Source organism: Pseudophryne corroboree, chromosome 2 (genome assembly GCF_028390025.1).
Source record: "Pseudophryne corroboree isolate aPseCor3 chromosome 2, aPseCor3.hap2, whole genome shotgun sequence".
NCBI classification, from domain to species: Eukaryota; Metazoa; Chordata; class Amphibia; order Anura; family Myobatrachidae; genus Pseudophryne; species Pseudophryne corroboree.
Genome location: NC_086445.1, coordinates 33,141,682 through 33,167,870, shown reverse-complemented (window position 1 = coordinate 33,167,870; position 26,189 = coordinate 33,141,682). Strand labels below are relative to the sequence as shown.

At 47.3% G+C, this 26,189-nt stretch overlaps 1 protein-coding gene across 2 annotated transcripts in view; it reads right to left on the bottom strand.

The window, feature by feature from the left end:
* P4HA3 (prolyl 4-hydroxylase subunit alpha 3) overlaps positions 1-26,189 on the bottom strand; it is an 86,237-nt gene that overhangs the window by 43,306 nt on the left and 16,742 nt on the right. The window contains exons 3-7 of one of the 2 annotated variants that reach the window (XM_063950985.1): positions 24,792-25,015; positions 11,932-12,081; positions 4,960-5,011; positions 2,544-2,710; positions 1,446-1,622 (exon numbers count right to left, since the gene is read on the bottom strand). In XM_063950985.1, the coding sequence (XP_063807055.1) occupies positions 1,446-1,622; positions 2,544-2,710; positions 4,960-5,011; positions 11,932-12,081; positions 24,792-25,015 (770 nt within the window). The remainder of the gene's footprint in view (positions 1-1,445; positions 1,623-2,543; positions 2,711-4,959; positions 5,012-11,931; positions 12,082-24,791; positions 25,016-26,189) is intronic. The other variant, XM_063950986.1, reaches the window with a different exon arrangement.

Sequence of the window (26,189 nt, the reverse complement as noted above, 5' to 3'; positions counted from 1 at the left end):
AACATGCTTACCAAGCCCCGTTCCCGCTTCCAGACCGCTGCAGTCCTCCTCCTCTTAGCGTCCTCTCCTCAGCACTATGAGAGAGACGTCATGACTGACGTCTCTCCCATAGCGCATGCCGCACAGTGACAGCGCCGGAAGCCGGATCTCAGTACTGAGCTCCTGCCTCCGGCTTTCAGTGAGGAGAGACGGGCGCCTGCTGGTAACACAATCTCAGCGGGCGCCCGTCATCTCCCTGTGCGGCACCGGGAGGTACGGAGGCCACAAATGACAGGGGGGGGGGGGGCACCCCCCCTGGATCCGCCACTGGTCACACACAATATAGAAGGGTCATATATCACATTAGCAGTGTTGTATGATGGTTTGCTAGTGCGCATGCGCAGTGGGCAGCTGAAGTCTGGGGCTCCGCTGGGGGGCACAGTCAGTTTCTCCTTCCTGGTGTCAGCTATCGGAGCAGCCACTGTAAGGAAGCATGTGATGGCAATGCTGCCTGGACTTTGGGCAGGCCCGGGTGCTGGGGGGGAGGGGGGGGGGGAGGGTCACTGGAGTGGGCGCAGCTATCTCATATATGTATCTTTGGTACAGCATCGCAGGGTAGGTGGGGGGTTGGGGTTACGTGTCCTCTGCACTTCTCCCTCTCTGCGTCACTGTGCCATGGTGGCTACCATTGCAATCCTGGCATGGAATGGAGAGAGCATCTCCATCAGAAATTAGATACATTGATCATTGCCACCTTAGCCTATACAGGATTATACATGTCCTATTCCCCTATTGGTTATGCGCAGTGGTTCTCAAACTGTGTGCCGCTGGGGTGCCTCAGGGCACTTGCAGGGGTGCCCTGGGTTGGCGGTCCAGGACCAATTCAAATAATTTATGGTCAATGTAACATGCAAAACCAGTGCTGGTGGCTGCCAATCATAGGGGGAGATGTACTAAGGGGTCTATTTACTAAGCCTTGGATCGAGATAAAGTGTAAGGAGATAAAGTACCAGCCAATCAGCTTCTAATTGTCATTTTTCAAACACAGCCTGTCACATGGCAGTTAGGAGCTGATTGGCTGGTACTTTATCTCCATTGATTTTAGTTCTATCCAATGCTTAGTAAATAGACCCCTTAAGCCTTGAAAAGTGATAAAGTGGAGAGTGGGGAGTACCAGACAATCAGCTCCTAACTGCCATGTCACAGCTGATTAGCTGGTACTTTATCTCTCTCCACATTATCACTTTTTAAGGCTTAGTACAGCTGCCTCATAAACTTTGTGGACAAACAGAAGCAAATCCTGTCCCTCACCACACAACAGAACCAAGGGGTGACACAAACACAATTTACCTCATTTAATATTTCTTTCTACATTTCTCGATGAGAAACGTGGTCAGTAGAGCGGTAAGGTTAGCATTGTTATACACGTGGAACGTTTGTGGTCAGGACAGACCTGTAACACTCACCCCGGGAGCGGCGATTCCCTTTATCCTTGCTGCCTCCTGGTCACTGACAAAGTCATGGTAGAGCACCACATATGGATCCAGACTGACAATCTCCTTCTTCAGGGGCTGGAGTGTGAGGTAAGGGCTGTTGTTGGTGTCTAACGAACACAGGATTGCTGGGTCCTCGTACAGCTTTGTCTACAGGGAAATAGGCCGCAGATTTGTGTTCCCTGTCAGCATTATACACAAAGCCACTAACCTAGCAGTATCCGGACTCCAGGTCGACAGCACAAAGGACGACACACTTTAGGTCGACGCCAATTGGTCGACACACCTTAGGTCGACATGGACAAAAGGTCGACATGGAAAAAGGTCGACATGAGTTTTTCACGATTTTTTTCTTTTTTTGAACTTTTTCATACTTAACGATCCACGTGGACTACGATTGGAACGGTAATCTGTGCGGAGCGAAGCGGTAGCGGAGCAAAGGCACCATGCCCGAAGCATGGCGAGCGAAGCGAGCCATGCGAGGGGACGCGGTGCACTAATTGGGGTTCCCGGTCACTCTACGAAGAAAACGACACAAAAAAAGCATAAAAAACTCATGTCGTCCTTTTTCCATGTCGACCTTTTTCCATGTCGACCTTTTTCCATGTCGACCGTTTGTCCATGTCGACCTAAGTGTGTCGACCAATTGGCGTCGACCTAAAGTGTGTCGACCTTTGTGCTGTCGACCCTGAGTCCCAGACCCAACCTAACACCACTCTTCTACTATATGGGGGAACATTGGGAAAATGACCAACATACAGTAGTCCAGGCCTGGCCAACCTGTGTCTCTCCAGATGTTGTGAAACTACACATCCCAGCATGCCCTGCCACAATTTTAGCAAAACTGTGGCAAAGCACGAGCAAAGCAAAGCCAGGCCTGATTTAGAGGGTGAATTATATACAGGCCTGCAGTAAGTCAATGACTTCCTGTATTATACTGTGCAGTCCCTGCAGGTAGCCTAACATAGGGACAATGCAGAAGTAAATATGGGGTGGGAGATGTGAGCCCAATATAGGAACAATCCAAAAAGAGGGACAGCTGGATGTGTCACTGGCATCGTTCTTCCATACCTGGGACCCCAGAGACTGGCACAGCCCCTCGTACAGGTCTCTTGTCCTCAGATGGGTGACGTTGGGTCTCTGCAGCCAGCTCTCCTCTGTATCTACGCTGGGCGGCCTCTCCTGTAACATCTTCTCATATTTGGCCACGTTTTCAGCCACTCTTCTGTTATCTGGATCTGCGGCAAGGTCAGGGAGAGAGGAGTAAGTGGAAGAAGATTCCCTCTCTACACTCACAGGTTTATTTACCGAAGTGCAGGTTTATAGAAGTGGAGATGTTGCCTATGGCAACCAATCAGCTTCTAGCTATTATCTTCTAGAAGGTGCTAGATAAATGATAAGTAGAATCTGATTGGTTGCTATGGGTAACATCCCACTTATATCAACCCGCACTTCAGTAACTGTACCCCTCAGTGCCTGATCAGCCAATAGGCTGCAGTCTATGGCACCAGTATTTGAGGGGGGGGGGGGGGGGGGGGAGAGGCACCACCTCCGAGGCAGGAGTCAGACAATGAAATTCAGACTGTAATGCGCTCCAGGCTGGCGTCAATGCAGAGCTTTCACTAAATTAACATCAAAAGCCGCCGATGACCCAGGGCCGTAACTACGCGTGTGCTAGGTGTGCCTGGCACACAGTGCAGTCACCCTGAGGGCGCAACTGGCCGCATCCCCGTTCCAGCGGCATTGTAATGAGTCACACTGACTCATTACAAGCTGCCTGAGCGAGGAGAGGAGCAGCTTCGGGGGCAGGGGAGAAGGAGGAGGAGGGAGGGGGAGGAAGGATCTGCAGCAGCGCACTGTAATTGGTGGCGGCGCAGCTGCAGCTGCCCCTCTCCTTCCACATAAGCTGGCCGACGCCGCTGCTGTGTGAATGCTGGAATGAAGGAAGTCCCCCTCCCTCCTCCTCCTTCTCCCCTGCCCGGGATCTGCTTGACTGCCCGCACCGGGAGCCTATCTGCCGTAATGTATAAAAAGGGGGACTGTCTGCCGTAATGTATAAAAAGGGGCACTGTCTGCCGTAATGTGTAAAAAGGGGGACTCTGCCTAAATGTGTAAAAAGGGGGATGTTGTCTGCTGTAATGTGTAAAAAGGGGGACTCTCTGCTGTAATGTGTAAAAAGGGGGACTCTGACGTAATGTGTAAAAGGTGGACTCTGTCTGCCGTAATGTGTAAAAGGTGGACTCTGTCTGCCGTAATGTGTAAAAGGGAACTCTACCTGCCGTAATGTGTAAAAAGGGGACTCCACTTGCCGTAATGTGTAAAAAGGGGACTCCACTTGCCGTAATGTGTAAAAGGGGCTCTACCTGGTGTAGTGGTGCTACTGTGCAGCATAATTTGAATAATGGAGACTACTGTGCACCGTAATATGAATTGGTATTATTTTGTGGCCACACCCCTACCCCATGAAGCCACGCCCCTATATTTTTGACGCGCGCACTGCCCCTATTTTACATAAGGGGGGGGGCGCCGATGCCGTTTCTTGCGCACAGCACTAAAATATCTAGCTACTGAGCAATTCAGCAGTTCTTATCCTTACATCTAGAAATAGGACTTTATACGTCATGGCTTCCCTCCCGCCCACCAGCTCTGATATTTTCTCTCAGTTGCAGGGCAACTGAGAATGAGATGCAGTTTGCGTCCAACAGCCCGGGCCCCTTACATCTGTAGGCCCCTTACGTAGGATTCCTGTAATATCCCTTTAATCCCTTGGAAAGGGACACATATGAATATCACGGGTTCTGTGACTGATTTTGCCCAGAACCTGTGTAAGTTATACTGTATGTGTCCCTGATTAAAAGGATATTATAGCAATCCTACCTGTACCTCGCTGATGCCCTCTGGAATGTAAGCTCCTGCGAGCTGGTCCCTCTGCCCTTTTCTGGCACTATGTAATGATATTGTGGTTTGTAATCGTGTATCTGTACATTTGTGAACTTGTCTGTGATTGTTGTTACTACGTAATGCAGTTACTAAAGTGGACATTCAATTATCAATGGAAAATGCCGACATGAACAGAATGTAGATACTGCATGAAATTTCGGCATTGGGAAAATGTGCCCATTAAGGTTAGAGTGACAGTGAACATGCACTGTCGGCATTGCACCAGTGTCGACGTACTAGTTGTTGACATAATCGATGTCAACATTATGTACATGTTGGCTCATTCGGTATCGACCTAACCATGTTGACACTGTCATGTCAAAATAAAGAATGTTGACATTTTAACCGTTTATATAATATATCAAACCCCTTGGTACTTTTGCAGTGTGTCTATATATTACAACCCTATGTACTATACAAAGCTACAGAACTCTTCCGGTGCCATAGAAATAACCCTAATAATAATAATAATAATAATAATTTATTATTAAACAGCGGAATGCAGTAACATACCCATAACACAGTACAGACATACAGTATCACATACCATAGAGCAGACACTCCCGGGAGAGGTATAGCGCCTGGGAAACGTTCCCTGCCTGTAAGACATATAGTAATACATGGTATATAATGTATAATATTCCAGGATATACAGGACGAGCGCTGGAAATGTGCTGCAGATATTCAGGACTAACAAAGCAGGAGGAGAAGTGAGCTCTGTGCTGGAGTGCGAATTGTTAGCTCATAGAACAAGGGTTATTTAATATGGTAACGTCAATATGCAATCTCTAGCATGGCGGCACTGTCATGATTGGGCAGCTGTGTTTATGGCCAGGTGCTGCAGGTGAGGTCTACAGCCCCCGATAATACACCAGCAATCTGCCGCCACCTTCCCATCAGTCCCTCACCCACTATACATTGTTATTATTATCCTTTATTTATATGGCGCCACAAGGGTTCCACAGCGCCTAGCAGAGTACATACACAAATGAGCAAGACAAGAAAAACAGCGACGTACAGTACAAGACAATGCAGGACAAGTACATGGTATACAGACATTGCTGCATCAGGTGACAGGACACTGAGATAAGTATCAGGCGACAGGACGCTGAGATAAGTATCAGGTGACAGGACGCTGAGATAAGTATCAGGTGACAGGACGCTGAGATAAGTATCAGGTGACAGGACGCTGAGATAAGTATCAGGAGACAGGACACCGAGATAAGTATCAGGAGACAGGAAGCTGAGATAAGTATCAGGTGACAGGACGCTCAGATAAGTATCAGGTGATAGGACGCTCAGATAAGTATCAGGAGACAGGAAGCTGAGATAAGTATCAGGAGAAAGGAAGCTGAGATAAGTATCAGGCGACAGGACACTGAGATAAGTATCAGGCGACAGGACACTGAGATAAGTATCAGGTGACAGGAAGCTGAGATAAGTATCAGGGGACAGGAAGCTGAGATAAGTATCAGGGGACAGGAAGCTGAGATAAGTATCAGGAGACAGGAAGCTGAGATAAGTATCAGGAGACAGGACACTGAGATAAGTATCAGGTGACAGGACACTGAGATAAGTATCAGGAGACAGGGAGCTGAGATAAGTATCAGGAGACAGGAAGCTGAGATGAGTATCAGGAGACAGGACACTGAGATAAGTATCAGGCGACAGGACACTGAGATAAGTATCAGGTGACAGGACACTGAGATAAGTATCAGGTGATAGGACGCTGAGATAAGTATCAGGAGACAGGAAGCTGAGATAAGTATCAGGAGACAGGAAGCTGAGATAAGTATCAGGAGACAGGAAGCTGAGAGAAGTATCAGGCGACAGGACACTGAGATAAGTATCAGGCGACAGGACACTGAGATAAGTTACAGGGAACAGGACGCTGAGATAAGTATCAGGTGACAGGACGCTGAGATAAGTATCAGGTGACAGGACGCTGAGATAAGTATCAGGTGACAGGACGCTGAGATAAGTATCAGGAGACAGGAAGCTGAGATAAGTATCAGGAGACAGGAAGCTGAGATAAGTATCAGGTGACAGGACACTGAGATAAGTATCAGGAGACAGGGAGCTGAGATAAGTATCAGGAGACAGGAAGCTGAGATGAGTATCAGGAGACAGGACACTGAGATAAGTATCAGGCGACAGGAAGCTGAGATAAGTATCAGGAGACAGGAAGCTGAGATAAGTATCAGGTGACAGGACGCTGAGATAAGTATCAGGAGACAGGAAGCTGAGATAAGTATCAGGAGACAGGACACTGAGATAAGTATCAGGTGACAGGACACTGAGATAAGTATCAGGAGACAGGGAGCTGAGATAAGTATCAGGAGACAGGAAGCTGAGATGAGTATCAGGAGACAGGACACTGAGATAAGTATCAGGCGACAGGAAGCTGAGATAAGTATCAGGAGACAGGAAGCTGAGATAAGTATCAGGTGACAGGACGCTGAGATAAGTATCAGGAGACAGGAAGCTGAGATAAGTATCAGGAGACAGGAAGCTGAGATGAGTATCAGGAGACAGGACACTGAGATAAGTATCAGGTGACAGGACGCTGAGATAAGTATCAGGTGACAGGACGCTGAGATAAGTATCAGGTGACAGGACGCTGAGATAAGTATCAGGAGACAGGAAGCTGAGATAAGTATCAGGAGACAGGAAGCGGAGATAAGTATCAGGTGACAGGACACTGAGATAAGTATCAGGAGACAGGGAGCTGAGATAAGTATCAGGAGACAGGAAGCTGAGATGAGTATCAGGAGACAGGACACTGAGATAAGTATCAGGCGACAGGAAGCTGAGATAAGTATCAGGAGACAGGAAGCTGAGATAAGTATCAGGTGACAGGACGCTGAGATAAGTATCAGGAGACAGGAAGCTGAGATAAGTATCAGGAGACAGGAAGCTGAGATAAGTATCAGGAGACAGGACACTGAGATAAGTATCAGGTGACAGGACACTGAGATAAGTATCAGGAGACAGGGAGCTGAGATAAGTATCAGGAGACAGGAAGCTGAGATGAGTATCAGGAGACAGGACACTGAGATAAGTATCAGGTGACAGGAAGCTGAGATAAGTATCAGGAGACAGGAAGCTGAGATAAGTATCAGGTGACAGGACGCTGAGATAAGTATCAGGAGACAGGAAGCTGAGATAAGTATCAGGAGACAGGAAGCTGAGATAAGTATCAGGAGACAGGAAGCTGAGACAAGTATCAGGTGACAGGACACTGAGATAAGTATCAGGAGACAGGAAGCTGAGATAAGTATCAGGAGACAGGAAGCTGAGATAAGTATCAGGTGACAGGACACTGAGATAAGTATCAGGAGACAGGGAGCTGAGATAAGTATCAGGTGACAGGAAGCTGAGATAAGTATCAGGTGACAGGACGCTGAGATAAGTATCAGGTGACAGGACGCTGAGATAAGTATCAGGTGACAGGACGCTGAGATAAGTGTCAGGGGACAGGACGCTGAGATAAGTATCAGGTGACAGGACGCTGAGATAAGTATCAGGTGACAGGAAGCTGAGATAAGTATCAGGGGACAGGAAGCTGAGATAAGTATCAGGGGACAGGAAGCTGAGATAAGTATCAGGTGACAGGAAGCTGAGATAAGTATCAGGTGACAGGAAGCTGAGATAAGTGTCAGGCGACAGGACACTGAGATAAGTATCAGGGGACAGGAAGCTGAGATAAGTATCAGGTGACAGGACACTGAGATAAGTATCAGGCGACAGGAAGCTGAGATAAGTATCAGGCGACATGACACTGAGATAAGTATCAGGCGACAAAAGCTGAGATAAGTATCAGGTGACAGGACGCTGAGATAAGTATCAGGGGACAGGAAGCTGAGATAAGTATCAGGGGACAGGAAGCTGAGATAAGTATCAGGTGACAGGACGCTGAGATAAGTATCAGGGGACAGGACGCTGAGATAAGTATCAGGGGACAGGACGCTGAGATAAGTATCAGGGGACAGGACGCTGAGATAAGCATCAGGTGACAGGACACTGAGATAAGTATCAGGTGACAGGACACTGAGATAAGTATCAGGCGACAAAAGCTGAGATAAGTATCAGGGGACAGGACACTGAGATAAGTATCAGGTGACAGGACGCTGAGATAAGTGTCAGGGGACAGGACACTGAGATAAGTATCAGGGGACAGGACGCTGAGATAAGTGTCAGGGGACAGGACACTGAGATAAGTATCAGGTGACAGGACGCTGAGATAAGTGTCAGGGGACAGGACACTGAGATAAGTATCAGGTGACAGGACACTGAGATAAGTATCAGGTGACAGGACGCTGGGATAAGTGTCAGGTGACAGGACGCTGGGATAAGTGTCAGGTGACAGGACGCTGGGATAAGTGTCAGGTGACAGTACACGAGGGAAGAGGGTCCTGCTTGTAAGAGCTTACATTCTAAGGGGGACGGGCAGACAGCTTGGGCTGACACAGATGGGGTAGACAGTGAGCATGGATGATTGATCACTCATCCCGCAGGGGTAGAAGGGGGAATTTCAGTAACTGCTGCTGGCCTGAGAGAGTCTTTGATAATAATGAACAAGATCTGATCCATGTATTTGTAGTCATACAGAATTGCTGCAATGAAGTCACCATTCCGCATCCTTAGAAAGTAAAGACCTGGAAAAGTCATTTAGTGCCGCAAGCTCCGTCCAGGATGAGGTTGTGGATTCTCCTTGTAAAATCCATCACCTCAGCGGATTATTTTACCATGTGAACAGGAACAGCTTCCCCACCGGCTACGTCCTAACACGCCAACACCATAAACCGCCTTCTGCTGACTCAGGGCAGAAACGGCCAACAACACACAGGAGGGTTTAATATAAACTGTGAGAGACTGACAGATGTAATTGGAGCAGTTATACGTTTGCTTTGGGCCATCAACCTAACTCCAATCCATCTGTATAGAGAAACGCTAGGGAGTGCACAGTGTGGAAAGCCTATGCACCCCTGAAAATAGCATCCCCTGCAAATGATGCTATGGGGGCACCACTTGGTGTTGGGGGAGTTCATCTGCTATCTTTTTCATTAGATCATTTAAAGCTGCGCCAAAATTCTGCACAAATGGCATTTTACAGAGGTGCAAAGCTCCGGGGATACAGGGCCTAATTTAGAGAATTAGCAAATTGAGCGATTATCGCACGACTGCGCATGCATAGCATTCGTATTGCGCACGCATGAGGGGTAATAGCGACAGAAATTGCGTACAAGTTGTAATCGCAATATAGCCGCTGTTTGACTCATAGGAAGCCGGCGTTTCTGGGCGGAAACCAGACGTTTTATGGGTGTGTCAGGAAAAACACAGGCGTTTTTGGGGAGCGTCTCTGACGTCAGCGCAGACCACTTCCAGCCCATCCCAGTCGCATATTACTGGCAGCCTCACATCTACTCAGACGGCAAAGTTTCTCTGATGTTCCGGGAATTGCGTATGCATCTGCGAGTGGATAGTGATCTGCGATGCATTCACAATTTTGCACGGGGAGTTTTATCTTCCTGACGGGGCGGCGTCTTTCTACTGGCAGATAACTGCAATTTCTCAGAACAGCGATCCATGGTGAATTAGACCCACAATCTTCAGCATTCCGTACTCAATTTTGAAATTGCATTTTGCAGAATTTATACAGACGTCAGATCGTGTTGCTTTGTAGCGTGGTTGGGTAGGACTGAGAATTCCGGACAACATAGAAATGATATGAGGGGGATTCCATATGGAAGAGTAAAAGTCCTCCTTAGAATCATAAGAAATTCGGCAGCGGGATGTGGAATGAGGCAGGCAGGTGACACTTTGTGCTGTGGGGGGAATGAGAACTGTAACATTCGTGTCAGCAGCATGAAAAGGATTGCAGAGAACATGACTGAAGAATGGGATTTACAGAGTGGTCATCTCCTTTACAGAATCTCGGGGACATCCTCACATCCCAGAAAAAAATCTACACACTTATGTGTTATATCTACTGCTATGGTTTTAAGGATAAAATGTTTATGGGTTTTTTTTTTCTTCAAAATATGGCACTTTAATTTGTGCAATAACTGTGAAGTAGGGAGATCGCACCGTTCTTCCACACGGGTGTGGTATATCAAATCGACAGTGTCTAGGTCGATAATGTTTAGGTCGACCACTATAGGTCGACAGTCACTAGGTCGACATGGATGGAAGGTCGACAGGTCTAAAGGTCGACATGAGGATTTTTTTATTTTGGGTGTCGTTTTCTTCGTAGAGTGACCGGGATCCCAAATTAGTGCACCGCGTCCCCTCGCATGGGTCGCTTCGCTCGCCATGCTTCGGGCATGGTGCCTTCGCTTCGCTCGGCACACTTTACCGTTACAATCGTAGTCCACGTGGATCGTTAATTATGAAAATATTCAAAAAAAGATTATTTTTTTTTAACTCATGTCGACCTTTAGACGTGTCGACCTAGCACATGTCGACCTAGAAACCCTGTCGACCTTCTATTCAAGTTGACCTAGTGACTGTCGACCTAAACATTGTTGACCTAGACACTGTCGATCTTCAGACCGGATCCCCTTCCACACGTCTATCCTCCTTATAGCAGCATCTGGAATATCCCTGGGGTTTGGGAGAGAGAGAAACTGAGGACTGTGCAGATTGCAGTGGTATCTTATTGCAATGCAGAATGAATGATTTTCTCCAGCTCTTCTCTGGTTCCTGTCCCAGCAGCACTGTGGTTATAGCAGGATATGACTTCCACAATATCCAGCTCTGGGGCTGATTCGGAGCTTGGAGCCAAGCTGAAAAGCAGATTTATGGAGATCTCCTCCTAGAAATCCTCCATCTCCCCCTGATAGAGGAGTGGTCATCAAAGCTGAATGGAGATCGGGCCTTGAACAGGAGAGGAGAGATTTATGGAGACCTCCTCCTAGAAATCCTCCATCTCCCCCTGATAGAGGAGTGGTCATCAAAGCTGAATGGAGATCGGGCCTTGAACAGGAGAGGAGAGATTTATGGAGACCTCCTCCTAGAAATCCTCCATCTCCCCCTGATAGAGGAGTGGTCATCAAAGCTGAATGGAGATCGGGCCTTGAACAGGAGAGGAGAGATTTATGGAGACCTCCTCCTAGAAATCCTCCATCTCCCCCTGATAGAGGAGTGGTCATCAAAGCTGAATGGAGATCGGGCCTTGAACAGGAGAGGAGAGATTTATGGAGACCTCCTCCTAGAAATCCTCCATCTCCCCCTGATAGAGGAGTGGTCATCAAAGCTGAATGAAGATCGGGCCTAACATTGAACAGGAGAGGAGAGAAGTTTGTCGGGTTCCCCTGTGTCTCTCTGAAATGGACAAGGACAATGGTGCTTCCATGCATTAGTACTTGTACAGTATAATGTAATTCGGTGAGGGGACACAACACAACATGACTCTCTTCCGGTTGAGATAGGACATCTATGGTCATATAATGCAACCAAGGTCAAGAACATGGCCTACAACTCATTCAGAGGGACATTAAATATTGCTGTAACTTACTTTATAGTAGGAAAAGGCCAAATAATCCAACGCATCTTCTAGAGAACCCATATCTTCCGTGAACCAGCTGCCGTAGGAGCCCCGGAACATGCTGACGGCTTCCTCCAGCCATGGTATAGCATGATAATAATCCTCCATATCATAAGCCACCTGCAGAACATGGGCAATTGTGGTGAGCAAGTTTTTCCCTTACTGTAGTATCGCTCTGTAGTGTCCTGCCAGGCCTCTGCTATGGGGATAAGATTTATACATTAAAGAAAGCCATGCCAGATCCATCAAAGTCATGATATTAGAGATGAGCGGGTTCGGTTTCTCTGAATCCGAACCCGCCAGAACTTCATGTTTTTTTTCACGGGTCCGAGCGACTCGGATCTTCCCGCCTTGCTCGGTTAACCCGAGCGCGCCCGAACGTCATCATGACGCTGTCGGATTCTCGCGAGACTCGGATTCTATATAAGGAGCCGCGCGTCGCCGCCATTTTCACACGTGCATTGAGATTGATAGGGAGAGGACGTGGCTGGCGTCCTCTCCGTTTAGACACTTGATTTACTAATTTTGGGGAGCATTAGGAGTACTCAGTAGTGTACAGTGCAGAGTTTTGCTGATAGTGACCAGTGACCACCACTTTTATTTATAATCCGTTCTCTGCCTGAAAAAAGCGATACACAGCACACAGTGACTCAGTCACATACCATATCTGTGTGCACTGCTCAGGCTCAGGCCAGTGTGCTGCATCATCTATTATCTATATATAATATTATATATCTGTCTGACTGCTCAGCTCACACAGCTTATAATTGTGGGGGAGACTGGGGAGCACTACTGCAGTGCCAGTTATAGGTTATAGCAGGAGCCAGGAGTACATAATATATTATATAGTGAGTGACCACCAGACACACAGTGCAGTTTATTTAATATATCCGTTCTCTGCCTGAAAAAAGCGATACACACAGTGACTCAGTCAGTCACATACCATATCTGTGTGCACTGCTCAGGCTCAGGCCAGTGTGCTGCATCATCTATATATATTATATATCTGTCTGACTGCTCAGCTCACACAGCTTATAATTGTGGGGGAGACTGGGGAGCACTACTGCAGTGCCAGTTATAGGTTATAGCAGGAGCCAGGAGTACATAATATTATATTAAAATTAAACAGTGCACACTTTTGCTGCAGGAGTGCCACTGCCAGTGTGACTAGTGACCAGTGACCTGACCACCAGTATATAATATTAGTAGTATACTATCTCTTTATCAACCAGTCTATATTAGCAGCAGACACAGTACAGTGCGGTAGTTCACGGCTGTGGCTACCTCTGTGTCGGCACTCGGCAGCCCGTCCATAATTGTATATACCACCTAACCGTGGTTTTTTTTTCTTTCTTTATACATACATACTAGTTACGAGTATACTATCTCTTTATCAACCAGTCTATATATTAGCAGCAGACACAGTACAGTGCGGTAGTTCACGGCTGTGGCTACCTCTGTGTCGGCACTCGGCAGCCCGTCCATAATTGTATATACCACCTAACCGTGGTTTTTTTTTCTTTCTTTATACATACATACTAGTTACGAGTATACTATCTCTTTATCAACCAGTCTATATATTAGCAGCAGACACAGTACAGTGCGGTAGTTCACGGCTGTGGCTACCTCTGTGTCGGCACTCGGCAGCCCGTCCATAATTGTATATACCACCTAACCGTGGTTTTTTTTTCTTTCTTTATACATACATACTAGTTACGAGTATACTATCTCTTTATCAACCAGTCTATATATTAGCAGCAGACACAGTACAGTGCGGTAGTTCACGGCTGTGGCTACCTCTGTGTCGGCACTCGGCAGCCCGTCCATAATTGTATATACCACCTAACCGTGGTTTTTTTTTCTTTCTTTATACATACATACTAGTTACGAGTATACTATCTCTTTATCAACCAGTCTATATATTAGCAGCAGACACAGTACAGTGCGGTAGTTCACGGCTGTGGCTACCTCTGTGTCGGCACTCGGCAGCCCGTCCATAATTGTATATACCACCTAACCGTGGTTTTTTTTTCTTTCTTTATACATACATACTAGTTACGAGTATACTATCTCTTTATCAACCAGTCTATATATTAGCAGCAGACACAGTACAGTGCGGTAGTTCACGGCTGTGGCTACCTCTGTGTCGGCACTCGGCAGCCCGTCCATAATTGTATATACCACCTAACCGTGGTTTTTTTTTCTTTCTTTATACATACATACTAGTTACGAGTATACTATCTCTTTATCAACCAGTCTATATATTAGCAGCAGACACAGTACAGTGCGGTAGTTCACGGCTGTGGCTACCTCTGTGTCGGCACTCGGCAGCCCGTCCATAATTGTATATACCACCTAACCGTGGTTTTTTTTTCTTTCTTTATACATACATACTAGTTACGAGTATACTATCTCTTTATCAACCAGTCTATATATTAGCAGCAGACACAGTACAGTGCGGTAGTTCACGGCTGTGGCTACCTCTGTGTCGGCACTCGGCAGCCCGTCCATAATTGTATACTAGTATCCAATCCATCCATCTCCATTGTTTACCTGAGGTGCCTTTTAGTTGTGCCTATTAAAATATGGAGAACAAAAATGTTGAGGTTCCAAAATTAGGGAAAGATCAAGATCCACTTCCACCTCGTGCTGAAGCTGCTGCCACTAGTCATGGCCGAGACGATGAAATGCCAGCAACGTCGTCTGCCAAGGCCGATGCCCAATGGCATAGTACAGAGCATGTCAAAACCAAAACACCAAATATCAGTAAAAAAAGGACTCCAAAACCTAAAATAAAATTGTCGGAGGAGAAGCGTAAACTTGCCAATATGCCATTTACCACACGGAGTGGCAAGGAACGGCTGAGGCCCTGGCCTATGTTCATGGCTAGTGGTTCAGCTTCACATGAGGATGGAAGCACTCAGCCTCTCGCTAGAAAACTGAAAAGACTCAAGCTGGCAAAAGCACCGCAAAGAACTGTGCGTTCTTTGAAATCCCAAATCCACAAGGAGAGTCCAATTGTGTCGGTTGCGATGCCTGACCTTCCCAACACTGGACGTGAAGAGCATGCGCCTTCCACCATTTGCACGCCCCCTGCAAGTGCTGGAAGGAGCACCCGCAGTCCAGTTCCTGATAGTCAGATTGAAGATGTCAGTGTTGAAGTACACCAGGATGAGGAGGATATGGGTGTTGCTGGCGCTGGGGAGGAAATTGACCAGGAGGATTCTGATGGTGAGGTGGTTTGTTTAAGTCAGGCACCCGGGGAGACACCTGTTGTCCGTGGGAGGAATATGGCCGTTGACATGCCAGGTGAAAATACCCAAAAAATCAGCTCTTCGGTGTGGAGGTATTTCACCAGAAATGCGGACAACAGGTGTCAAGCCGTGTGTTCCCTTTGTCAAGCTGTAATAAGTAGGGGTAAGGACGTTAACCACCTCGGAACATCCTCCCTTATACGTCACCTGCAGCGCATTCATAATAAGTCAGTGACAAGTTCAAAAACTTTGGGTGACAGCGGAAGCAGTCCACTGACCAGTAAATCCCTTCCTCTTGTAACCAAGCTCACGCAAACCACCCCACCAACTCCCTCAGTGTCAATTTCCTCCTTCCCCAGGAATGCCAATAGTCCTGCAGGCCATGTCACTGGCAAGTCTGACGAGTCCTCTCCTGCCTGGGATTCCTCCGATGCATCCTTGCGTGTAACGCCTACTGCTGCTGGCGCTGCTGTTGTTGCCGCTGGGAGTCGATGGTCATCCCAGAGGGGAAGTCGTAAGCCCACTTGTACTACTTCCAGTAAGCAATTGACTGTTCAACAGTCCTTTGCGAGGAAGATGAAATATCACAGCAGTCATCCTACTGCAAAGCGGATAACTGAGTCCTTGACAACTATGTTGGTGTTAGACGTGCGTCCGGTATCCGCCGTTAGTTCACAGGGAACTAGACAATTTATTGAGGCAGTGTGCCCCCGTTACCAAATACCATCTAGGTTCCACTTCTCTAGGCAGGCGATACCGAGAATGTACACGGACGTCAGAAAAAGACTCACCAGTCTCCTAAAAAATGCAGTTGTACCCAATGTCCACTTAACCACGGACATGTGGACAAGTGGAGCAGGGCAGGGTCAGGACTATATGACTGACAGCCCACTGGGTAGATGTATGGACTCCCGCCGCAAGAACAGCAGCGGCGGCACCAGTAGCAGCATCTCGCAAACGCCAACTCTTTCCTAGGCAGGCTACGCTTTGTATCACCGCTTTCCAGAATACGCACACAGCTGAAAACCTCTTACGGCAACTGAGGAAGATCATCGCGGAATGGCTTACCCCAATTGGACTCTCCTGTGGATTTGTGGCATCGGACAACGCCAGCAATATTGTGTGTGCATTAAATATGGGCAAATTCCAGCACGTCCCATGTTTTGCACATACCTTGAATTTGGTGGTGCAGAATTTTTAAAAAAACGACAGGGGCGTGCAAGAGATGCTGTCGGTGGCCAGAAAAATTGCGGGACACTTTCGGCGTACAGGCACCACGTACAGAAGACTGGAGCACCACCAAAAACTACTGAACCTGCCCTGCCATCATCTGAAGCAAGAAGTGGTAACGAGGTGGAATTCAACCCTCTATATGCTTCAGAGGTTGGAGGAGCAGCAAAAGGCCATTCAAGCCTATACAATTGAGCACGATATAGGAGATGGAATGCACCTGTCTCAAGTGCAGTGGAGAATGATTTCAACGTTGTGCAAGGTTCTGATGCCCTTTGAACTTGCCACACGTGAAGTCAGTTCAGACACTGCCAGCCTGAGTCAGGTCATTCCCCTCATCAGGCTTTTGCAGAAGAAGCTGGAGGCATTGAAGAAGGAGCTAAAAGGGAGCGATTCCGCTAGGCATGTGGGACTTGTGGATGCAGCCCTTAATTCGCTTAACAAGGATTCACGGGTGGTCAATCTGTTGAAATCAGAGCACTACATTTTGGCCACCGTGCTCGATCCTAGATTTAAAGCCTACCTTGGATCTCTCTTTCCGGCAGACACAGGTCTGCTGGGGTTGAAAGACCTGCTGGTGACAAAATTGTCAAGTCAAGCGGAACGCGACCTGTCAACATCTCCTCCTTCACATTCTCCCGCAACTGGGGGTGCGAGGAAAAGGCTCAGAATTCCGAGCCCACCCGCTGGCGGTGATGCAGGGCAGTCTGGAGCGACTGCTGATGCTGACATCTGGTCCGGACTGAAGGACCTGACAACGATTACGGACATGTCGTCTACTGTCACTGCATATGATTCTCTCAACATTGATAGAATGGTGGAGGATTATATGAGTGACCGCATCCAAGTAGGCACGTCACACAGTCCGTACTTATACTGGCAGGAAAAAGAGGCAATTTGGAGGCCCTTGCACAAACTGGCTTTATTCTACCTAAGTTGCCCTCCCACAAGTGTGTACTCCGAAAGAGTGTTTAGTGCCGCCGCTCACCTTGTCAGCAATCGGCGTACGAGGTTACATCCAGAAAATGTGGAGAAGATGATGTTCATTAAAATGAATTATAATCAATTCCTCCGCGGAGACATTGACCAGCAGCAATTGCCTCCACAAAGTACACAGGGAGCTGAGATGGTGGATTCCAGTGGGGACGAATTGATAATCTGTGAGGAGGGGGATGTACACGGTGATATATCGGAGGGTGAAGATGAGGTGGACATCTTGCCTCTGTAGAGCCAGTTTGTGCAAGGAGAGATTAATTGCTTCTTTTTTGGGGGGGGTCCAAACCAACCCGTCATATCAGTCACAGTCGTGTGGCAGACCCTGTCACTGAAATGATGGGTTGGTTAAAGTGTGCATGTCCTGTTTTGTTTATACAACATAAGGGTGGGTGGGAGGGCCCAAGGACAATTCCATCTTGCACCTCTTTTTTCTTTTCTTTTTCTTTGCATCATGTGCTGATTGGGGAGGTTTTTTTTGGAAGGGACATCCTGCGTGACACTGCAGTGCCACTCCTAGATGGGCCCGGTGTTTGTGTCGGCCACTAGGGTCGCTAATCTTACTCACACAGTCAGCTACCTCAATGCGCCTCTTTTTTTCTTTGCGTCATGTGCTGTTTGGGGAGGGTTTTTTGGAAGGGACATCCTGCGTGACACTGCAGTGCCACTCCTAGATGGGCCCGGTGTTTGTGTCGGCCACTAGGGTCGCTAATCTTACTCACACAGCTACCTCATTGCGCCTCTTTTTTTCTTTGCGTCATGTGCTGTTTGGGGAGGGTTTTTTGGAAGGGACATCCTGCGTGACACTGCAGTGCCACTCCTAGATGGGCCCGGTGTTTGTGTCGGCCACTAGGGTCGCTAATCTTACTCACACAGCTACCTCATTGCGCCTCTTTTTTTCTTTGCGTCATGTGCTGTTTGGGGAGGGTTTTTTGGAAGGGCCATCCTGCGTGACACTGCAGTGCCACTCCTAGATGGGCCCGGTGTTTGTGTCGGCCACTAGGGTCGCTAATCTTACTCACACAGCTACCTCATTGCGCCTCTTTTTTTCTTTGCGTCATGTGCTGTTTGGGGAGGGTTTTTTGGAAGGGCCATCCTGCGTGACACTGCAGTGCCACTCCTAGATGGGCCCGGTGTTTGTGTCGGCCACTAGGGTCGCTAATCTTACTCACACAGCTACCTCATTGCGCCTCTTTTTTTCTTTGCGTCATGTGCTGTTTGGGGAGGGTTTTTTGGAAGGGACATCCTGCGTGACACTGCAGTGCCACTCCTAGATGGGCCCGGTGTTTGTGTCGGCCACTAGGGTCGCTTATCTTACTCACACAGCGACCTCGGTGCAAATTTTAGGACTAAAAATAATATTGTGAGGTGTGAGGTATTCAGAATAGACTGAAAATGAGTGTAAATTATGGTTTTTGAGGTTAATAATACTTTGGGATCAAAATGACCCCCAAATTCTATGATTTAAGCTGTTTTTTAGTGTTTTTTGAAAAAAACACCCGAATCCAAAACACACCCGAATCCGACAAAAAAAATTCGGTGAGGTTTTGCCAAAACGCGTTCGAACCCAAAACACGGCCGCGGAACCGAACCCAAAACCAAAACACAAAACCCGAAAAATTTCAGGCGCTCATCTCTACATGATATGTTACTATTCAGAGTCAAAATGTATCGGTTCAGTGACTTTTGTGTTGGGTCATCCGATCCGGCTGTGCCAACCATCTTCCATCTCTTTCTCAGTCCTTACTAACTGCTGGTAGGAGTTGTGGGTCCACTGTCCGAGTCCGGTGCACAGTGACCCACAAAAGGGCAAAGTGACGTGGTGATCTAGTAACCAGAAAAGCTCTGGCCACCTCACAAAGGAGATTTATCAGACCTTCTACAGAGGAGGCGTCGCCTATAGCAACCAATCAGATTCTAGCTATCTATTATCTAGTCCATTGCTATCGACAACACCTCTTTGATAAATATCCCGCAGTGAATAGTCTCATTAAAATTAGTATTGGCCTAACCTACAGTTCTGCCGAGGGGGGGAGCGGGTGCTAATTATTCGGGACCAGGCCTGTTGGATGAGCTCGGGTGCCCCCTGTATACATACCTTGCTCCACTAGCAAGTCTCTCCTCTACGACGCCATCTAGCCAGTGGCGAATATCACTGGGAAGATCGTGCCGCCGAGGGGGAGGTACAGGTACGTTACTGTTCCCCCCCCACACTTTACTGAGAATCCACACCTGGCTGTGAGGAAAACGGCGCCCCTCTCATGCAATGTGCGGCCCTGCTAATTTTTCTGCGTATATTTTTTTTAACCTTTTTCGTGTGTGTTTGTGTGTGGGGTGGGGGGAGGTGGGGGGGCGGGGGGGCTGACCATGCCCCCGATAATGCCACACCCCACCACATATAGCACCTGGGTCGGCGAACCTCTCTACGGCCCTACTAATCTGTAATATGGGGGTGGCATGAGCGTAATCACCTATCCATCTATGTATTGAATTGTCCTGTTGGGACTTAATGTTGGAGATGACGTTTGTGCAGGTGCTGATATTGCAGAGTTATATAAGTACACACCAGCAGATGACTCACACTATGAACAGCCCAATTACTTAACCAGTGGTGTTGGTTTATTATTAGATAACAGGTACAGCCGTACTCACTGTTACGTGCACACTGATGATGAAGTGTAGCAGGGTTTCATACAGCTCCCCGGCAGCTGAGTGTATGCTGTAAAAAGGTAGCGGTGCAGGGATGCTGGAACAGTGTTATAGCAGGTAATAATCAGGTCATACTACACAGTAAAGAAACTAGATGGCCCCTGCACATGCTCAGTAGAGATTTCAGTGGCCATCTTGGGATAGGGCATGAAGCCTCCCTAGACAACAGGAAGACTGGAGTCTGCGCAGTAGCGAACTCCTCTTTCAACACTTAAAGCCCAAGGGCGGGATTTATCGTGCATTGCATATTGGATATGACACATCCCGCTACTTATTGCATGCATAGCAGCAGTTATTAATGTGATATGCATAAATAATTGTTAATATAAATGTTAATATAAATTCCTCTCTCCTTCCCTCCCCTCCACCTCCCCACTTGACCCTATTCCCTTCCGCCTTCTCCGCTTCCTCTCTTCTTCTGCCTGTTCCCATCTTGCCCATCTACTCAATCTCTTACTCTCATCAGGCACTGTCCCCTCTGCCTTCAAGCAAGCACTTGTCTCCCCTATTCTTATAAACCTACCCATGATTCAACCAATCTCTCCAACTACCGACTCATTTCTCTCCTCCCCTTTGCCTCCAAACTCCTTGAGTGTATTGTCTACAACCGCCTCACTGTCTTTCTTTCCTCCCACTCACTGCTTGACCTCTTCCAGTCTGGGTTCCGTCCCCTACACTCCACTGAAACTGCCCTCACGAAAGTCTGCAATAACCTCCATGCAGCCAAATCCAGGGGCCACTACTCTCTGCTTATTCTCCTTGACCTCTCTGCTGTTTTTGACACTGTAGACCACCCTCTCCTCCTGCAAATCCTTTACTCTATTGGTTTGTATGATACTGCTCTCTCCTGGCTGTCCTCCTACCTTTCTGATTGTTCTTTCTCTGTCTCCTCTCATGACTCCACCTCCCCTCCCGACTTCCTCTACCAGTAGGTGTCCCCCAAGGTTCTGTTCTTGGGCCTCTCCTTTTCTCTCTCTTCACATCATCATTAGGTGAGCTCTTTAGCTCTTTGACTTACAATATCATCTCTACACTGACGACGCTCAAATCTACCTTTCCTCCCCTGACCTCTCCCCTGCTCTCCTCACTCATATCTCCAACTGTCTCTCTGCTACCTCTTCCTGGATGTCCCAGAGCTTTCTTAAACTTAACATGTCTAAGACCGAGCTGATCATCTTCCCTCCCTCCGGCATAACCTTACCTCCCATGATTTCATTATCCATTGATGGCACAACTATCTCCTCTAGCCCCCAAGTGCGCTGTCTTGGAGTAATTCTTGACTCCTCCCTCTCCTTCAAACCACACATTCAGCACCTCTCACAAACCTGCCATTTCCATCTCAAAAACATCTCCAGGATCAGACCCTTTCTCACCCAGGACGCTACGAAGACCCTCATCCACTCACTGGTCATCTCCAGATTGGACTACTGCAATCTCCTCCTATCTGGCCTCCCTCAAAAATGCCTCTCTCCACTCCAATCTATCCTCAATGCTGCTGCCCGTCTCATCTCCCTCACCAAACGTACTACATCCACATCCCCTCTCCTGTGGGACCTTCACTGGCTCCCCTTCCCATTCACAATCCAATTCAAGCTTCTCACACTCACCTAAAAAGCCCTCACCCACTCCTCTCCCTCTTACTGTATATCTCTGACCTTATCTCTCTTTACACTCCCATCCATCCTCTTCACTCTACTAATGCACGCCGTCTCTCCTGCCTACTGATTACCTCCTCCCACTCCTACCTACAAGATTATGCACGTGCTGCTCCCTATCTCTTGAATTCTCTACCTCTCCCCATCCTACTCTCCACTTCTCTACAAAACTTCAAACGGGCGCTCAAGACCCACTTCTTCACCTAACCCAGCCAACTCTCATTCTAACCCTCTTGTCTATGCTCACTGTCTACCCCTTCTGTGTCACCCCGGTCTGTTAGCCCCTTACCTTTTAGATTGTAAGCTCACAAGAGCAGGGCCTTCTTTCCTCATGTGCCTTTCCTTTTCTTACTTACACTTTCTTATACTTCATACTCCCTTTGATGGCACCTAACCCCGGTTTTCTATACCCGTCCTATATTGTCTTGTGCTGTAAGTGCTGTTTTGTTGTTTGCTCATTTGATTACGTACTATGTAGTGGGCGCTGTGGATCCCTTGTGGCGCCATATAAATAAAGGATAATAATAATAATAATAATAATAATTATATAAAAAAAAAATCTTTCAACATAGTCAATGCCATGTATAGATGGTGTTGCCTATCTGGTACAATATCCATAAAGTTTAAATTTCTGGAGCCTAATACATATGGGGATTGCAGCTAACCTCAGAAAACGTTAGATTTCAGAGGTTTGGCTTTATTATACTCTTAGTACATACCGTCCCAAGCGAGAAGAGTTTAGGTCCCGATTGACTTTTTCCTTTCTGAACTACTAAACCCACAGAAAGAACTTTAATGTGTTAGTGGAAAATATATTTTGTTTTCAGGATCAACAGTGGAAACTTGCTTCCCTCTGGGATGTCCCTTGCTACAGAGAACACATATACCCAACCCGCTGCCGGAAGGTCTCTGCAGTTAGTTTACCTATTGACCAAAACTGTCTGAGCTTTATTACATATAACAGTGGTCTGGGAGTGTTTCCGTTAGTATTGCCTATAGTCATATAGTTGTGGTTTTGGTTAATGGATCACCCCTTGCGGAATATATTACTACTACAACCGTTACATGATCGTACTGTGCACCTGGAGAGATGTGCAGCTGGTATATATTATATATACACTTAGTGATCGTCCATATAAATGATCTTTTAGGAGGCCGGACTTCAGTACGTATGCCTGCAGCTATTGTGCTTATCAGGCACCCGGGGTCCCTCAGCACATACTGTACAGTGATTGCTGACACGACTGCAGCATTTCCCATGATGGGAGTTACACATTGATCTCATTACACCCAGTAATCGCCATGTCACGCCCTGTAAAATCTGCTGTAAATGCCTTGTGTAGCGATATTTTATCATAGATCAATTTCGACCGTTTCTGCTATTTTCCACATGGAAAAGGGCATTTCCGGGTACAAGGCACACATATGTTCTGCGTTAACGTAACACTTGCATTAGATTAAGCCCAGGCTTTGCTACTGACACGTGTTCAAATTTCCTTCTAATACATAAAATTTGGGATTTCTCAAACGGTGCAAGAAATGAAGACGGATCCTGGGGAACGTGATAGCTGCCAGACACATACAGTTCTGTACAGCATACTAATATAGACATCTGTGTGCAATACAGCGCTGTAACCTGAGACCCAGGCTGAGGCATCCCGTGTGTCCCATATTACATACTTTACATTCATTTATCAAGGGAAATAGTTTCCTGAAAGGTAAAGAGCAAGTTTTTTTTTTTAAACAGAGACCTGGGGCATCCAGTTACTTCATCTCTACATAGTATACGATAAAACCCCCAGTATATATCTGCCTGTCTGTTCGTACTAATCCCGAGAACCAATGGACGGATTTTGAAGTGGTTTTCACAATTCTATAGAGCATTTCTCGAGGAAGGTTTAGACGTATGAAACATTAATCTATGACAAAAGGGAGCCGAGCAGTGACAATTTTAGTGAAGCAAGTCAAAGAAAAAATGGCTGTCCAAGCTCTATACATAACAATGATGGACTTTATTTTAAACTATGTAGAGATTGATATTTATTATCCGGTTTCTCCAGAAAAATGGATGCAAGCCCTGTTTACTGATACAAAATAAGGAACCGAAGTTAAAAGGTGAAGGCCAGACTGGCAGAGGATGGGGGAGGGTATGATCGAAGGCGCATGCACAGCTGGCAGGTCTGAGAGTACAGGGCCGTAGACTGCCCAGGCTCGGTAAAGCAGGAAAGCAGGGGTGTAGCCTAATAACAGAGGTGTGCAGGGGGCAGAGGTAGATCTGAGTAACCCCTCTGTAGGCAATGTGATGGACAGGGGAGAGAGGCAACTGCGAATGACTGACAGGTAAGCAGTGGAGTTGGTGGAGGGCGGACTCGGGTCAGGGACAGGCACCTGCAACAAGTCCAGACCCGGGTAAATAGTACTTACTGCCCCTCCTCTTTGCGCTATTGTGAGAGTATACACGGTGCTCGCCCATAGTAAATACATCTGTTGTTGCGACAACACGTCTCTGTTTGAGGAGCAAGAATCCCAGTAATTCCATCAGATTTGCTGTTTTAGTTCAATTCCTGGTAAGAGTCTGTTTTGTGGCATGACAATTAAATAAGGCACAGGGACAGACACTTAATGTGGCTGGAGGTGACCTAAGTGGAGAATGTTTTCTCATGGACAACTTTATGTGGCCCTTTCTTGTGTCACGTCAAAATGAAGTCTCTGCATGTTCACGTCAGGAGGAAAAAGAACTGTCATCTACAAGGCAATCTTACAAGAGCTCAGCTAAAAAAGCCTATCGCCATAAATTCAAAACTGCTTACGTGCGAATGCTGGGCATGGTTGGCTGGACGAGGCGTGGGCTTCTCAGGCCACTGGCCAATTGTGTTTCTTATATTATTCCAGGATATTGGAGGGTGCCACCTGCTCCACACATCTATCTATCTATCTTGTTTTTACTCAGCCTCGGACCTTGTGGTCTGTGTATAGAGATTTTCCGTACCTTCCCAATATGGAAGCAGTCATCAGCCGACATGGTGGAGACCTGATCCGCTCTGTGCAGGAGACTGAAGTGTGAGCGGGGTCCAGTCTGGAATATTCCTTTCGCCAAACCCTTCACATTCAAGGCGTAGACATCCTGTAATCTCATGAGGGCTTTAGCGGCTCCTTCCACATCCTCCACTATGGGAAGTCTCGCTTCCACCTTCTCATAACCATCCTTCAGGGCTGGAGAGCAGAGGAGCAATGAGAAGAACATACATCATCAGAATCAGAAATAAACTATGGTGGAGATTTATCAATGTTGGAGCTTTATCTCTCTCTAAGATTTGATAAACCTCCCACTCAGTCTGCAAGATACTAGGTAAGACCCAATTCTGACTAATCCAATAAGTGACCTCACTGATTCCCTTCCTCATATTCCCCATTGTTTAGACTTGGAGTGATTATTACAGTTACCAAGGTATCTGAGGATACATACACCTCAAACCTAAGTGGACACAACTGACTTCACTTAAAGCCTCAAAACAATGGGGCGCACCTGCCTTTGATGTACAGTACATTAAAGATAGCCATACATTGGCTGATTTTGCTGCTTGGACCAGAGGATTATTGTTCCATTTGGCAATTTATTCGGGATGCCAAATCGGAAGAGATCTGGCCATTTGGCCCCATTGGCCAAGTGTTCAGACCAAGTCTAGACCCTTTGAGCATACCTCCTAGCTGTCCCAATTTTGGCGGGACAGTCCTGTTTTTCATGGTATGTCCCGCTGTCCTACCCGCGGGTCGCAGTGTCCTGCGAGTGGGGGGCAGTTGGGAGATCCCTCCCTGTCACTCGCTGCTTTGAGGAGAGCAGCGGTGAATAGATGGTGTGCGCATGCGCACAGCGTCTATTCCTGGCAGAGAGGGACAGGGGGCATGACCAGCAGCTCTCTCAGCGCCGTCCATGCCCCCGTAATGATGAAAATGGGGTGTGGCTTGCAACCGTGGCACTTGCCGCGAGGCAGCGCCCCCTCTTCGGTAGGCCATGCCCCCTAATTTCGGGCGTACGCTGATGTCTCTCCTTGGATGCCAGCAAAGTTGGGAGGTATGCTTTGAGGCCTGTTAGTGTAGCGAGAAGATGACAGATAGGTTAATGGCATCATCTATTGACCACATTTTCCACCATGTCCGATAAAAGGTCCAATCTGTTTATGGGAATCATTCTAGGAATCATTTACATTTTTCGGCCCATACATACTATAATGTCAGGATAATTGCAGTATGCATTATCCAATCTTGTCATTCTGCAGAAAGGTTGTTTCTTTTCCAAATAATCTACCTGTAGAACAGATCAGGGCTACTCCAGCGGGGCCCCGGAAACCGCAAGTTTCCATTTGAAGCCCACCATGCTACTTTCTGA